Source organism: Gopherus flavomarginatus, chromosome 14 (assembly GCF_025201925.1).
Source record: "Gopherus flavomarginatus isolate rGopFla2 chromosome 14, rGopFla2.mat.asm, whole genome shotgun sequence".
Classification (NCBI taxonomy): domain Eukaryota; kingdom Metazoa; phylum Chordata; order Testudines; family Testudinidae; genus Gopherus; species Gopherus flavomarginatus.
This window is the reverse complement of record NC_066630.1, coordinates 32,633,743-32,651,477: the sequence shown is the minus strand read 5'-3', so window position 1 is coordinate 32,651,477 and position 17,735 is coordinate 32,633,743. Positions and strand designations below refer to the sequence as shown.

Sequence of the window (17,735 nt, the reverse complement as noted above, 5' to 3'; positions counted from 1 at the left end):
GCTGTTGCCCAAACTGCCTTGGAGAAGACAAAAATGTTCTCCATTTATTTTAAAAGATTTCAGGCACTATCAGCTCAGACCACTATATGATTTTAAAATCACTGAATCAGAGTAGATTCCAGCTGATTGCAGATTCTTTATCTGACCATCTTTCAAGTAGAGCTGTGTGGGAAACTAGAGAATTTCACAAGAATATTGCTCATTTTTATTGAAAAGCACTCACAATAGGAAAGCTTCAAGGAGCCCCATTTATTATGTATGATAGGGTAGCACTGCCAACATGCTAGATGCAACGCACCTATAAGATGATGCCCCTGCCTTGAAAAACTAAGAATCTTTGGGATAGATTGCACCTTACGGCATGGTTCTCAGCAAAAAGTCTTGTGTAAACTGCAACACCCCAATAGTTGCCACAGGAAGACTGGATCCCTGAAACCTTATTGCCCAGTTATCTTGCCACTGTCCTTTCCCCTCATCCAAAGGGATTAAGGGTAGTAATTTGGTTCTGGTCTAAACCACAGCAAGTTACAATAATCGCGGCATTAGCTCAACCATTCTAGCTGGTGCATTGGAATGGCTAGACACTAAACTTCATCCTTTCTTTGCCCACTCGGTCTGGGAGGGGAGAACGCAGGCACACAGGGATTTATCTAGGCTACAAGCAAAGGTTTTTTTTCAGTTGTTTTTATTTAATAGATTGTCTTATTAGTCCCTTAGCAACAAACATAGAAGCCTAGTTCTCCCTCCATCCAAATTCGCCTATACTCATTCTGTCACTGCCACTGTGTCCAGGGCCTCTTAGCTAGAAATTCCATCTAAGAATGTGAAAATGACATCAGGGCCCATAATAACTCACTGCTAAGATGAAATGAAGACCCAATAAAATTTGAAAGCAAGGCATTTCCAATCTAAAGTTTTACATGGAAAACAGAAAGCAAATTTCATGCTATGACTGCACAGTACTCTACAGTAGATCAGTGTTGCCTGGGTAGTGTTTGTACTGTGTTGTGCGGAAGAAAAAGGAAACCTCTCATTGATTATTACTTCTAGTCTCTTTATACCTCATTACTGTAGGGCAAAAGTAGAAAACAATTAAGTGAACTCTAAGAAATCCAGATCTGTTCATTTAGGGTTAGACATTGTCTTTGTCGCCAGCCCTTTGTAAGAGGCAATGCATAACTGTGACTCCAGGACTAAATCAGGAGGGACCAAATTACGACTCAGAGTCTGATCCCAGGCTTCCCCTGCTAGCTTCAGGGGAGAAATAATCTGCGCCAGCCACATACCCAGTGTTCCCAACATTAGAAAAGGTATGAATCAGGTCCCAGAAAATCATGAGTTTGGCTTAACACCACAAGATTTTTTTTTAAAAAAAATTGAGTTCTTTTTATTTGCCTTCTGGCCTTTTGAGCACACTAGGTTCACATTTTCAGACTTTCCTTTACAACCACGAGGGCTAGAAAGTTCGTTATAGTTTGGAATGAAAGCTGAGAGTCTCTCCCAATCACTTGTCTGTGTGAGCTGGGACTCTAGGTAAAATCCCTAATGCATCATAATTCTCATGATAAAATGGTGATCATTTAGAACCCTGAATACTTTGCACAAGTTACTTCACCCTGCACTGGCTCTGCTGTGCTGGCTGGCATGTGGGAGAGCGGGGCAGAGTCAAAACTCCATCCACTCCCCACCCATCTGCCCAGGTAGGTAAATAGTAGCCCCATGGAGGCTGCCGTGCTCTCCCCGGTGAGGTTTGATCTGTAATAAGAAAGCTCTGTGCAGTGCAGGAAAGGAGTGCATAGGCCATAATATGACCTTTATGGAGTTAGTTTAAATCTAGTGCCTTTAATGAGAACCACAATTTATACAAATCTAATACTCTGTTCATTATTTACAGGGCGTAGTATTGAGTGAAGACTAGCTCTTACAAAGTGAAAAATCTTCTGCACCGGCTTAGTACCAAGACTTTTTTCTATTGCCTTCCTCTGGAAGTCTGCCTACTCAAAAGCGCTTAAGATATTCAAGTCAGCTACCTGGGGTGAAATCCTGGCCCTGATGAAAATCTTGCATTGAGTTCCTTGGGGCCAGGGTTTCTCCCTTTTGTTTTACATATAAGAACAAGAACATGGATCTATGGATTTTTAAAATAATGATACAAAACTACATATGTACCAGTAACAAATTACAGACAAGCTGCAAATTATCAAATTCTTCACAAATATAAAATCCCCGTTCTCCTCAACTAGTGATCCCTAGTGATCTCATGTACTGGTGCCTTTTACTTCTTTCTCTTTAGATAAGACACAAATGCACCCCTTAGCACATGAAATTCCTTGATTTTGTCATAAATCTTAAAATGTGCATTTGAAGCAATTTCATTACTAATCTCCTAACAGTGGGGCACAAAAGTTTTTCATCCTCCAAAGGATCAGTCTCTTTGAACATCCATGGATAGTTGCAGTCCCGTGTCCTGATGAAAAGTCATGCAACAAATGTAGTTCTGATTCAGCTAGCGACTTCTTATCCTTGCGTTTCTATAACACTTGTGTGAAAATTTCTAATATTGTAATTACTCCAACTTATTTAACTGTTCTCTCATCAAAGCAAACATTTCACTTGTATCCCCAGCTGTTTGAAAGATTGTCATGCACAAGTAGGATCAGACTTTGAGACCTGGTGAGAGGGCGATGCAAGCTTTAATATTGTAAAAAACACAGGATGTGGTTCTGTGTTCTAGGATTGCAGTAGTGAATGTAATATGGAAATGTGGATTGTTCAGTCCATTTTTAAAACAGTTCTGTAAGGTTGCACAGGTAACCCTCTAAGATTTAAACTCTTCTGAGAAATCATCTCTGCCCTTTTCCTTCCTTCCAATAAAGGGATATGCCTCCACTTCTATGTTAGCCTTGTTTCAAATGGACCAATGGCTGGTTAATTTGAGTGATACGCTGTTCATTTTTGCACAGTGTTCCCATCACCATTACTACACAAGCCAACTCATGGGTGCAATTAGGCAGCACTGAAAGGTGCCAGTCCTAGAATGTTCTAATATATGAAGTGCATCAGAAGATTCAAGAAAAAGAGCCAGTTGTGAAAGACCATTTTCATTATTATACAGTTGTCTGATGAGCTCCAAATGTTCTGGCTATTTAAATACAGTACATTGACTTTACATTAATTATCCGTTTATAAGGTTTTATTGCTCCACCTTGTGGTCTAAAAAAAGTTTTGGTCTGTTTCACATTTTATAGAACAGCGTGAGTATCAGAGAAAAATGCCAATCCTTCTTTTCCCCCTGCATTTAAAAAGACATTTCTCCTTCAGTAGTACCACATTGGACCCATTCTAAAAATGTCCTAAGCAAACCTTTGATTATTTTTTTCTTCAGGTTTGATCAGCTCAAGATAAAAGCTTATTTCATTGACAATACATAGAGTACATTTGTCCATGCCATTGATGGACCAGAAGACCCACTGTTGGGCTCAAACAATTCTGCAGGCTCATATGAAGATGAATTCTATGTAGTTTTCTACCACCTCTACTCCCAGCACATCGACGACACACACAACTCTTACTCAACCTAAGGATGCTGTAGTAAGATGTGGTTCTTTAACCTAGGTTCCTGCTCCTAATTTCAGTGTTTGGAAATCAAGGGCTATTCTTGCCACCTGCTTCCTCCCCCCGCCAGAGCACTGATAAAAATGTATAAGGGAGTGAGACTTTGATCTTTCTAGCACTAAAATCTAAACTCCCATTGACTTCAGTGGGGCAGAATCAAACCAATAGGCAGCTCTTGTGCTCCAAGGTTTCTTTGTTATGCTGATGTGACAAGCACGATCTAAGGAAGGAGTTTATACCAGCAGGCTGTGAGGCATATACTATATACATAGTCTAATAACAGTCTGATAGTGATGGATTCCTATTTTACACATGCTTAAAAGGTAGAGTTTGAACTCGAACAACAGTGATAACTAAACGATAGCAAACCAGTTAATACACAGCAAGAGAACAGCATCAGCAGTGGTCTATATTTTTGCAAGTGAATGATTGTGTTCATGACTATTTAGACAAAGATTGGGAGCACTGGAAATGAGCATCTTCTAGTGAAAGGCAAGTCAACAATGAAGGCAGCTTTCTTCACTGCTCTCCCAACAATCAGAGAGCTCTGATCATAAAGAACTGCTTAAGGGGTGGCAAAAGATAATTAACTGTCCATTTCTACCTGACTTCTGAATTTTATGTCACTGTGTTTCATGGAATTTCTTCCACTGGAAACTTTGAAATGTCATTTTGGATGAAAATAAGTAAGACAGACAGTCCTCTGTTGGACAGATTCTGCTTCAGAACTGTAGTCCTTAAATCTCAGGGTAATGTGTTGTCACCTCTGTTATATTTTGGTAGAGACACTGCAAGGCATATTTAATTATAGAATAGGGGGGAAGATAAGGACAATAGAAAATAAAATAGTGAATAATGCTGATAAGGTACGTTAGTTTGAGAAGTTCACATCTGTGACCTTCCCAACATAAGCTATAAATAAATAACAAAAGAACAACATACCAAAATGCAGGCAATGCTCTCTTGTGGTTCTGGTGCTACTGCTTAAGGAACAAGGCCATTGCTTTCAAAAGGCTAAAGCTAGGCAGACAAATCCTATATCCAGGCACATAAGCCGCCTAAAGGTGCTAAGCAATTGCAGCTCAAGCATCATATCTATCCAGTGCTTTCAGTGGGAGCTGTGAACGTTCAGCACCTCTAGAAATTAGATTTTGTCCCTAAAATAAGGATTCAAGTGCCGGATTTTTTTGTTTGTTTGTTTTGTTAAGCAGCCAAGCTTGGAAAATGTCTGCATGATGCCTTTAATGTGGAACATGTATTCTAACTTAGGGAATAATGCAGCAGCACTAGTCATTAGGGATGAAATCCTTCCTGAGCTGTCATGGAAGACCCAAGATTCAGTGGAACCATCACATTTCTAATGCAGGGAGGAGAGAGAGAAAAGGGAGGACTCAAGATCTTCTTGCACATCATGGTGGTTGGGCGAAGGTGGTGATGTGGGGGCACAGATAACAGATAAGTGGCCTGTGTGGATCCTGTGACCACAGACCTCATGTGGAGGGGAAGCTGGAGGATGCAATCACCACTACAACCTTAGGGCCAATGCTGGAGTCTTTCCTCAATCAGTGCTCAGGTCAAAGGCATTTCAGTCAGATTATTTCCCCCCTGAACAGGGACTAAATACCGTGTCAGAGAAAGGTTTCCATTTCCAGATGTGGAAGTCCCCACTCACAACCCACCGTAAAAGAAATGTAGTTCTGAGATGCAGGACCAGCAAGATTAAATACGAGATTCATGACAGATTAAAGCTTCAGTGACCCACCTTGGCTAGTAATTTGAGATTTGTATCGCTGGGAAGGGAAGAGTCTCAGCTTTTTAACTGGATTAGGCTCTTTCTTTTAGAAAATCATAAAATCTTGGATTAAAAATCAGTGTATTTGCATCTCTTCAATGTGAATAAATAGAGACTTTTGCCAGAGTAAGAATGGACTGATTCTTTAAATCAGGATAAATTCCTGCTCACCCAAGCAGCTTCATTGATTTGAGTGGGCATCTAGGGTGATCAAGATCTGCCTCATCTTCTCCTGAGTAACTTTCTACTAACATTGCTCACTGTCACTCAGTGCTCCAGTGACAGGGTTAGTATTAGTTCCAAAGTAACAGAAACAAGGTTTGACTGTTTTCAATGCAAGATTCCCTGGAAAATCTCATGTCATGTTTTTGTATCTGCTGTGTGAATGATTTGAATGCTGTGTAGGAGACGGAAAACACTAGGAATGAGGAAGAACTAGTCAACAGATCTGGACTTGTGCTATGTCCAAGAAGGTACTCATGCAAAATGGTTATTGAAAAATGTCTTTTATCGGACCCTGTCTCCTGCAGTGCAATATTTTACAATGACTCTGATGCCTCTCAAAATATAGGAACTTGCATCAATGTGCATGTTACAAACCATTTCCCCCCATGCTTTTGAGAGAAAATAGGTCCATAATAACCCTAGCTATGTTAATGCTATGGTGTTTATGAGAGAAACCAATAAGGGAATTCAGTACTTTTGCCCTAGATTCCTAAAGGTTCTTTACTCATTTTAATCAGACAGTGAATTGGGGCAAAGGCACTAGTAGTGATAGCCATTAATGCACTCTCAACCAAGTGGTGGAAGGATGAAGACGTGTTCTATTTTAAATCTGTTCATTTAAAGGTGATGCTTCTTAAAACTACTTGCAATGATTTGAAACTTTTGCCTGCATTAAAATTTGCAGCAAGTGGACCAGTATATGACAGACTGATTTTAATCAGGGCTTATTTAAACACAAGTTAAAATATTACACCTCCCTCAAGCCTCACTCCCCCCACCCCTTTGTGTGTACACAGTTTATTAGAGCTCTGCAGATCCAGATATCCACTTTATATCTGCAGCTATCCACATCTGTGGACCATTTCTGTGGATCACAGATGGATGTGGATCCAAATTTTATACCTAAAACCTTGCAAATCTGCGGATATCCACAGATCATTTTTGCAGATCGGATATGGACACAAATTTTGTATCCATGCAGGGTTCCAACATTTATATCAGTACAAAGGTGCTTTATCGAGATAGATATACTGCATGGAAAGCAGAATACTCTATAATGCTATAACCATCTTTATACTGACACAGCAATGCAATGTGTAGTGTGGATGAAGCTATAACTATTTCTCTTAGGGGTGTGACTTATTTTTTACTAAAAAAATTAAACTGGTCAAAAACTGTGTGTAGACCAGGCTAGCACTATGGGCAGATCAGCATGAATTCCCTCCCTCAGCTGTCTCTTAAAATTTTTCAGCAGGTGCAGTGAAAAGGGTCTGTTATTCTCATTAGGGGTCTTTTCTGCTTTCCATTGCCTCTGTAGTTCCCACTGAATTCAATAAGAGTTTAAACAGCGATCAGTTAGAATGAGTCTGGCATTTCAGCTTGGATAAGTATCCAAAAATTAGGATTCTTAAACTACACTGAACTCCTGGGTCTGCTTCACTAGGCTGCTATACTTACAAGAGAAGTCTTTCTAATGTGACTTTTAGAACTTCCCTCTTCAGATAAACTAGAAATATGATGAGAATAGGCTTTCTGGTGATAATTCAGCACTCCCATTTCCACACCAAACCAGCAGAAGCACAAGGGGATGAAAATGAAAACATGAACCAAACCTTTCAAATGACACCCACTTTTAATTGTTATGTGGTGCTGTTTTGCCCATCTTTGCGGTAGATGCTACTGAAATTGTATCAATGGATTTCTAATCCTTAATTGTGCATGATCTGTTCCTTCAGTCCCCTTCAGCATTGTTAGAAAGGGACATCTGCATTCTGTCAGCAGCACTGATTAATCTGCCAACAGTAACACTAACCTTGTTTATTATATGGCAAGCACTGCATTAAGGAAAGGTGTTTAGCACCTACTGTAGTTCCTAGAACACCACTATTTTCTTTCTGTGGGAGTGTGGATTGGGGCATCTCTCCAAACAGATCAGAAAAAGGATTTATTAGTGGCAAATCTGGTCTGCCTTACTCAGGGTACATCTTTACTACCTGCCGTATCGGCGGGTAGCAATCAATTGCTCGGGGATTGATATATTGCATCTCATCTAGAGTGATATCGATCCCCGAACACACTTATATAGATTCCGTAACTCCACCAACCCGAACGGATTTGCTGAATCGACATGGGGAGCCGTGGACATCGATCCCGCGCCGTGAGGACGGTGAGTAATTCGATCTTAGATACTTCGACTTCAGCTATGTTATTCACGTAGCTGAAGTTGCGTATCTAAGATCGATTTTCCCCCGTAGTGTAGACCAGCCCTCAGTCTTACAGACCTCAAGATAATCCTGAATAGTATGCAGCCCTAAAACATTTCACTATCATTAACCTGCTGTTGAACATCAAACTACAGCCCACTGGAAGCAGTTCAGGGAGATGCAAGTTTTCAGTTCAGAGACAATTTAACTGGAAGTTTGTATTACCAGTGTTGCCAACTCTCATGAATTTGTCATGAGTCTCATGATAATTATTTTCCTTAAAGCCCAAGCTTCAGGAGTCAAGTGGATGCGTGATGATTTCAGGCTTCATTCTTAGAGGAAAAAGTAAACTTCTAGTCCTCATGACTGTGGAGAAAGCTTCAAAATGTGACCCTCCCTCCCATGCACCCTAAAGACTCAAAAAGCAGAAGGCAAATAAAAAGAACTCCCAATCTATTATTTTTTACATAATCTCATGATTTTAAAGCCAATCTCACGATTTTTTATTAGCCTGACTCATGATTTTTGAACATTTGGGGTCAGTAATACTGTATTATTATTACTATAAATACTTGTCATTTATGTGAGATTTCAGAGTGCCCTGAATTCAGAAGTCAGAAACTCAATTTAGAATAGGTAGGGCTTTGATCTCTTGAGACAGGAAGAATGTTATTCCTTCTCAGATACTGGCAACATCTATTAAGTATCTGATGTAAGTCAAGTAAGCAGGGCTACACTCACCTATAACCCCACAAGGCCTGGGCCTGGGACATTGCAATTCTGGGGCACCATTCTGGTGAGGTAGCAAGACTGATGGTCAAGTGGAAGAGAAGCAGCAGGGAGATTGTGAGAAGCATATGACCAGTATTCTGTCAGCTGCAATGCTGGTTAGCTAGGAGAAGAGCTGGCTGTGTGTATGGCAGAGGACTGATGGCCAGCCAGCAGGGGCTGAGGAATGAAGAAGTGGTCCTGTGGCTCTGAAAAGAAGGGGATGTTGTCATGTGGTGGGGACACTGCAATCCCTTAATCTGTGATTTTTTTTTTCAAATCTGCCATTTACATGATACATTGGGACCAAAGGCTTATGAACACATTGCAGAGAGGGCCAGGCATAACATTTTGCAGGATCTATGGGAGTTCACTGGCTTGACACAGCTTTGCTAATAATACAGAGTATCCAAGTTTTAGGAAACCAAACTTAACCACTACATTTGAATTCAAACTTTTTATTGCTCAGTGAGGCCCACTCCAGGGTAGAGCTTTCAGTGAAATTGACTGAAATTACTTCAGATGTTGATTACATAATTTTGAGGGAATACAGAAGACAATACTCCATAGGTTACTGTCATGTGACACAAAAAGTAGAATAATCAGGTTTTTAATGGCGTGCAGCATTTCTCTGCTAAAATATAGTGATTGTTGGTGTGAATTGTGCTTTGAACGAAATATAGATAGGTACAGACCTGGAAATCAATCAGTCTAAAACACTGAGGAGAAAAAGCCTCTCTGAGGAGATTAAAATATATCTGTTATGATACATATTTTAACAGTTCCTCAGGTATATGACTTTTTTGTGAATGTATGAAAAGCTTAATTTGACTCTTGTGGTATAATAAGGATCTGGTGACTAATCTGACAATTACATGCTTCCTAATGAAAAGTTTGAACGTGATCTATCTTACCAAATAGTTGGATCACAAAAAGTGCATGATAGTGTAACAAGTCTTTTCTCTTAGAAATTGAATTCAAAATATCCTAGGTCACATTTCATTTTGTTTACAAACTACAGGAAAACATTTAAAAATGAATACATATGAAAAGAATATGTTGTAATTGCTCTGTTAATTAATGCAAAGTATCACCTTACATGCATCCACAAGGAGTACACTAATGAATCATACCAGTCATTACTCAGCATGTAGTTGCTCAACTTCATTTGGCATCAGTTTGGGATATTAGATACCTTCTAAACTACCAATATAACTCCTATTCCAAGTTTCTGAGAATCTAATTTTAAAGCAACTAGATGTGCTGGAGAACTCTTTGGGGCTCTATTTGGCAATCCTCACTCGGAAAACATCCCACTGAATGCAGGCTCATGAGAAATGTATAAGAAGTCAGGCATCAGACTTGACTTAAGTACGTTGATATTACCTCATTAAGGAAGAGTGATCAGACCTTAGATACAGAAGTAAAGCCAGGAACTGCGTTTAAAAAAAAACAAAACTTCTTGCCAGAGGTTTATAAGAGAAATTAGTTATAATAAGGCTCAAGAATTTATGAGCATAGGGAAATCAGAGAAAACTGGCATACTTGATATCAAGGCATTTCACACTTTACCTACTGAAAACTATAGTTTTCTTTTGTGTTGTGAAGGCTAGTCAAGTACAAATAATTCACAATAACTTCTGATAGCCCAAACCAGTTTAGAATCAGTCAAGGACCTCCCAGCTCTAGAGTATCATTTTGTCTGTCTGCCGGAAGCTGCAGTATCTGTATGTAATTTTCACTGTCACAGAGTAAATTAGCTTAGAATAATATACAATGGCCTTAGTCCTGCACTCAGTGAAATCAATGAGAGCCAGCTCAGGACCAATATATTTGAACTGAAATTTTCCTCTTAAATAAATCTTTGACCTGTTTCAAACTGTAATTCTGGCAGACACTGAATGCCTTCACCTGCAAGATAAGCAAAATCAGTGACCACAGGTAAGCAAAATAAAAATGAACACTCAGACTTTTTAAATCTCACTAAAGTTTTTTTTTTCATTTTGCTTTGCTTTTTAATGACTTATTGCAGGATATTTTGGAGCGCTACAGTTGCTCAGGCAGGGTTACATTCTATCTCTGTGTGCAGAAATCCCATTGGAGTAACTCAGCAAGATATGCCAAAAACACAGATGTTTCTAGCTATTCATTTAATAATCTAAATGGATATTAGAATATTAAATGAATAGCTGAGTCCTTCTTACTCTTTGTTGTTGTTATTTTATTGGGAGCTAGTAAAAATAGAAACAAACAGATTTTTTATTTTTATTTATTTTTAACACCAGTGATGCAGTTTATGGACTTGCACACTGTGACAAACTAGCAACCAATTATATGTCCCCGCACTCCTTGCATGTGCGCTATTCCCATTCAGGCTAATGGAAATTGTCTTTGTGTGGAACTTTAGGTTCTAGCCACAAAGGGCCATATCTCCAGTTCTTACATAGGAAAGTCCCTGGAGTTTGCCTGACAAAGGAACTCAAGGATCTGGCTTATAAGAGGTGGGTATGTATATACATACACATCCTTGTAACGTTCCACTTTGAATGAGGTGAGTCCGGTGAGTATTCAGACTTCCCTCCTGTAAAAAGCATGTTGCTTCCTACAAGTACTCTCACTTTGACATCATGAACAACTTAATCTTTACAAGCCTGGAAAGGCTCTAGTATGCGGTGTTTTCATTGATAATGTCTAACCTATTCAGAATAACACAGGAACCCAGACAGCACTCACACAGCATCCCCCCTTCCCATTGTAATAGGGGGATTTTCCTCCACATAACACTTTCAGGAAGGATCTTTCATGTGCTTGGATATTCCTGTGTGCAGTGAGCCCCTAATATTGCCTTTATTGATTACAGATTTTGGATTGGGAATATAATTCTGTTCACCAATATATCACAGTACTTTGAATCTAAAAATCACATGTAGCCGTAAGAAGAAAAACAGTGGTTAGTTCTGCCCTGGAATTTGAGAGAACTTGTTGCAGGCCACTCCCTCGACTATAGGAACATGAGCCTTAATCACATTTGTCTACTAGTGTTATAACCGGCCCTAGCTCTGTTTATTTACTTTGTAGATCTTGGTACACTCTATGTATAGAACGTTTCACTCTTTCCCCTGTACAGTCAGGTCCTTTAAGAAGACCCTTTTAAACATCAAAGAGGAGAACAGAAACCCTAAATGATTTTTTAAAATTTTATTTTTAAAGTCTTGAACGTTCTATTCAATTGGTGCCGTTGCCAACTCCAGGAATCCAAGTGGATACCGCATCTCTGGCTAACTGATTAGCCAAACCAAAAGCTACTTTGATAACTGTATCACTTCTTTTTTTGGTTGCTTTTCGAATCACATTTTGTGTGTGTGTGTGTGTGATCTCCTGAATGGATGTGTAAGCCAGCGGTTAAATTCTTAGGGTGACCAGACAGCAAGTGTGAAAAATCAGGACAGGATGGGGGTGTGGGTAGGGGGATAATAGGCACCCTAAGACAAAACCCCAAATATCAGGACTGTTCCTATAAAATCAGGACATCTGGTCACCCTATCTATCTCTATATATATCTATGCTCTCTGATCAAACTCTTTACTACATTTGAGTCAGCAAAACTCACTTGAATGCTAGTGGGATTCTCTTCTACAGCAGTGAGAGAAAAGCAGCATTGCCATTGTTTTGCGCCTACAATAGCAACTTTCACAGGCACTGCTGTATTTGCAAATCAAGCCTTTGAGAACACCTGTGGTTCTCAAGGATGGAGAGAAGGGAGTGAAACCCAGAAGGCATTCCTCTTCTCTGCATTGAGTTGCACTCCTCAGCACCTCTGCTGCTGCAGGGAAAACACCTGAAAAACCAGAACCCTTCTATGTCCAAATGTGCAGCCAAACTTCACCCCAGCAAAGCACTGAGCTGGCTTGAAACTACCTAAAGCAGGTTCACTCACCCTTAGTCTCCTCTGCCCAACTCGCTGAGACAGAGACTTCTACTTCCTCATCAAACAAGCCCAATGCCTATATCAAACATGGTGGTGGTGGATGGAAAAGCATTCAGATACCAGAGAGATAATTGTAGTCGAGTGAGACTAGACAGAAGGTAGTAGCCAAGCCCACTCTGTGGTTCTGTTTCCCACTCCTCGGGCCTGAGCTGTACTGAGAAACGGGGCCATGTCTGAACACTATTAGCTGACACGCTACTGACCATGGTTTAGCAATCGGCATAGATCCAGTCAAGTCATGTTCAGTATCTAGGTGTGATTAAGCACTGCAGTTTAACCAAGGCTCTGAGGCAGCCCTTCCCTGGTTACCTTCCATGCTGAGAACAGCACTTAAAGAAAAGCCCTGGCTAAGTGACTGCCCTCCTCTCAGAAGCTGACACGCCTGAGCACTAATGGCAACCCATCCTTTCCCCCTCAGCAAAAACAAACCTCCTCAAGGGCCAGAAGGAGCTGTCCTGCTAAGACTGTGTTAAGGGAAAAGGGAAGGCTGACTGTGAAGGAGGAAGGTGGAGGAGCAGAGGCAGCAAAATAGCGTTTGCAGTCTCCAAACCAATAAGCAGAGCTGCTCTGAGTTTCTGAAGAATCTAGTTAGCATTGGGGGGCCCCGAACATTCAGGGGCCTCTCAGCAATAACCCTGATTTCACTCTCCTGCTGGTGGGAAGAGCGAAAGCTTCCGAGTGGCAGCTCGCAGGGTGCTCTATGGGAGAGTACACTAGCTCTGTTATCTGTGTATATTTCCAGAGAGTTCAACAGCACAGTTGACCCTCTGATTTAGTTTTTGGGTAATATAATTTTAAGAAGTCATGTGGGAGTTTTTGGTCCAGTAGAAAGAATCCTCTAAAAAGCCAGGCAAATACCAGCAGCTATCTCACACTTTTTTTCCAGAAAATCATGCTAGCTGTGTCTAAATTGCCCTGGCTGAAGTTACAATAAACAGCTAACAGAGAGCTCACAGAACATGAAGGAAGATGCAGAATCCTGTCCCCCCTGTGCCTGAACTACTATCAGACTACTAAGGAAAATGGGAAGAATCTGACCGGAAGTGACTCAGAATCATGGGGGAAATGAGTTTGATCATTGTAGACTTTACCTCTTTCTGTTTCTCTACAGTGAAATACGGGGACTATGCCTCTCTCCCCCTGAAAATAAAATACAATCTGTTCACTGAATGTCAAGTAAACAGAAGCTCTCCAAATAGTGGATACATGTAGAATGGCATGAATAGTGATGTTGATACACCTGCAATAGACCTCAAGGGTCACCTACCTGTCTCCTTACAAAGCGGCAGTGCATGGCGCCACAGTATCTTGGCATGTCTGAGCTATCTTGGATTGAATCAAAGTGTATTTGGGGGTTATTTTTTTCAGTTGCTAACAGCTGGCACACATCTGTATGGGTAGCAGGAGTATGGTTTACCTGATCTCCCTCCCCCACCTCCAAATATTTGGTGGTATTAAAGCAGGCTAAGTTTTGAAGTACCAGCCCTTACTGCTATCAGCTTAAGTTTTAAGGAAGAGATAGTGAAGATACAATGACCTACCGTACAACTCAGTTGCAGCTATCTACATGGAGTGGGATTTTCCTGCACCATGTATTTTCTCATAGGAAAGAAAGACTTTATGCTACAAATGTGAAACCGTTAGTCTTTATCACCAAGCAACCACATCACCGAGACATAAATAGCTGCGTCTCACAGTACATGCTTTCTATCCAGCCAGCCATCTACCCAGAGCATTGAACGTTCAGGCAAACAGTCTTCCATCTGGTATATGGGGTCTGTTCTATGTGTGATTTGTAGGCACCCACAGATGGTGTTGCCCCCCCCCACACACACTGTGCAATGGAGTATCACCACCAGCAGCACCTTAAATTTCACAAGGGATGAAAGAGGCCTCGTGTTTAAGGTCCTGGAATAGATGTGCTAGATTATTTGAATTGAATATGATTAAGGTGGGTTTTTTGGCTTGTTTTTGATGTGCAGAAGGGGTTTTCATTTTTTGACAAGTCTTCTGCCCATTGGAGACAACACAAAACCAAAAAAACCCCTCAAACTGCACACTAGATAGTGGAAATCAAATCCAGAACAAAAGCTGTGTCTCCCTCAGAAACTTTTCACTGGCCAAGCTACAACTTTTCCAGATGCTCTTTTACTATTCACAGGTATTTTGCCCCCATATACTTCCCTCAGATCTTTTGCAAAACTAGCCAACTTACATAAAACCAGCTCTAAAGGACTAAAGTGGCTGCCGACAGTAGTAGCATCAGTTCAAAACTTTTACTCAGAGGGGTGCGTGTGTAATTCGTATCTGATCGATTTCAGTGGAATAAACTGCAAGGGAGCTCTGAACCATGCTCTGCAGGGAAGGGAAGAGGGTTTCTAGAGTGGAGGAGGGAGCACTCCCTGCCCTAGTGCCCTATAGCTATTAGCCAGGAAAGGCTAGAGAGACTCAGCGCAGCTTTGATTTCAGCCAGCCTGCAATACAAAAAAAAAAAAAAGGCTGGAAACTCTGGGAAGTGAATACTGCCCTACGGTCTAGCCCCGGGGATGGGAAAGACCCAGTAAAATTGTGCTCTTACCCCCTCCGTTTTTGTAGCAGAGGTAGGGAAATCTCCAGACATTGGCCAGGTCCACAGCGAATCCAATGACCGAGAGAAGGAAATCGATCTTCTTGCCCCAGGTCTCCCGCTCCGGCTGCCCCTCGGCGCTGTAGCGCAGGCTGGAGGCGGCGGGCAGGAGGCTGCTGCTGGTGTACTGGACCCCATTCTGCTCCTTCACCAGAAGCAGCTCCACGTCCTTCCTCGGCGGCGGCGGCGGCTGGCCGGAGCAGTCCTGCGCGGGAGCCCTCGCCGCCACTCTGCGCTCGGGCTGGCTCCGTTTGCTCATCCTCGCCTTGAACACCCAGAAAGAGAGCTCAGGAGGGGGTGGGGGAGAAGGCGCTAACGGAAGTGCACTTTCCGCTGGAGGCGATGCTGGGGACGCCGCGCTGAGGCTGCAAGTGAGCCGGGGGATCCCGCGCGGGACGGAGCAGGTCCCTAGAGTCCCAAACTCCGGGCCCGCTTCCCCCCGGGAGCGCCGGCTGCCAGGCTCGCGGCGAGCCCGAGCCCCCTGCCCCTGCCTAGGTGAGGCGCGGGACCCGTGCCCAGGCCACCCACCGCCGAGGGGTCCCTGGCATGGGCGCTCCAGGGGCTGCCGGCTCCACGTCCCGCTGGCTAAATAGGGAGCAGCCCCAGCCACTCCCCTTGCACCTGAAAATGTCAAACCTCCGCCCGCCCGCGCCACAACCTCCCCCCCTCCCCAAGCCAGGCGCCCGGTCCTACCGCCCTGGCAGAGCCTGGCCCCGCTGCGTCTCCTCCCTGCCGCGCCCGGGGGCCGGCCAACTTTCGGCTGCCGGAGCTCGGACAGAGGCGGCACCTCCTGGTCCGGCAGCGCCGAGTAGTTGAGCAGGGCAAGCGGGGGGGCTGGATCCAGCGGGGACGCCAGAGCTGGACGGTGCCAGCGCTGTGGCACCACGATGCATGGGCGGCTGGACCCCCCCTGCCCGAAGCAGGGGTGGTTAGACTTGGTCTCTGTTTCGCCCAGGGACTGTCTGGATCCGGTGGGATCCAGGTGCCAGATCGGGGCACAGGTGCTGGAGCTAGGGGTGCTGCAGCGCCCCCGGGCTTGAAGGGGGACCCGGGCTTTCCAGTTTGTCTAGAGAGGGCTGAGAGCCATTGAACCAGCGCCCCTGGGTCAGAGTATTCGCAGCCCTGCTGCAGGAGGAAGCCCTGTAAGAGGAGTAGAATTAGGGGACAGAATTAGGGGAACTGGGGTCTGAAATTGTCTGAATCCAGGGGGATAGGGAGTTCTCCAGAGCTGATCTGTTGCATCAGGATCTAGGGCAGGGGTGTGATTCCTTCCCCACCCCCATAGCAGGGACTAGACTTGTTCTCCCTTTAGGCAGTGGAATTTGGGGGTAGGGCCAAACATGGCAGGGTCCAACTTTTTTGCCTTTTCCCCAGTGATTCCGCTAAGCAGCCCTTGCCCCTGCCGCTGCCCAACTTTAGGTCAGGTCACAGGCCCACTTGCGTACATGCCTCCCCCAGTGAGGGGGGGCCTCCTCCTGCATTGGGAATGGATTTATAATATACTGGTGCCAGCTGCACTGTGACAATGCCAGCGTGACCTGACAAGGCATTTCAGGTACCTCCTTGAGTTTAGAGGGTGAGAAAGGAGCCCGGTTGGGAGAGGGGGAATGTTTGGGAATGTAAATCCCTCATCCCAGACCTATGTGATCCTCAGCTGTGCCTTGGCTCCTACCCCTGATCTAGGCATGGCATCTCAACACTTGCCGAAACTCTCCAGAGTTAGAGCACACTGAGAACACATGGCACCTAGATATTTGTAATTCCTGCCTTCAGCCTGGCAGAATAAATCACACACACAACTCCTCCCTGCCCCTTGCACACACCCCCAGACATATTGCTCATGCTTCCAATTTACACACTGCCCCATGCAGTACCTTACTGCACAGGTGCCCTCTGGAAAGACTCCATCATCTGTGCACACACATACTACACAACTAGCCTTTATAGAGCCTACATATGCTCACAATGTCCTCTACAACACACACTAGCTATACAGAAGGGGCACATTTACTCCATGCCAGTACAGCCTAGCCCCGCACACCTCTCCATGGCCCGCACTCTGTGAATGCTCCATGCTGGGTGCACATACCACACACACATTCCTGGGAACCACCACCCTGCCCCCTCGCCCCCCACTACAGCTAGAACCTATCAACACATGCTGCCGTAGAAACAATCACCTGCTCTAGACACACATTCTCCAACAACACTCAGAGCAGGTGCACAACCCCTTCCCCCCTCAGTTAGGAGCATCTGCACCTTGGGATTAAAAACAAACCCTGCTTCTAATCTAGTCATAAAGAAACTGCACTCCCAGCCCCACCTTGCAGCGCCCAGAAGCAAACATGCTGGCAAACTCACCAGATGACCCTGAGAAGGGCTCTGTCCCATGTCCTGGCAGCTGGGGGGCAGGGGGCAGTAATGAAGGAGGGATCGCTCTCTCTGGGGTCTACCACACTAGTCCTTCTTTCCTTTGGGGCTGGAAATGCCTCCTGAAGCAGAAGCTGCGGGCGATCT

General features: G+C 43.6%; 1 protein-coding gene across 1 annotated transcript in view; it reads right to left on the bottom strand.

Annotated features, from left to right (window-relative positions):
- The window catches only part of SLC6A2 (solute carrier family 6 member 2), a 112,481-nt gene extending 94,746 nt beyond the window's left edge, over window positions 1-17,735 (bottom strand). Inside the window, exons 1-2 of the mRNA XM_050922700.1 lie at window positions 17,580-17,735; window positions 15,171-15,483 (exon numbers count right to left, since the gene is read on the bottom strand). Coding sequence (XP_050778657.1) covers window positions 15,171-15,483; window positions 17,580-17,609 — 343 coding nt within the window. The 5' untranslated portion in view covers window positions 17,610-17,735. The remainder of the gene's footprint in view (window positions 1-15,170; window positions 15,484-17,579) is intronic.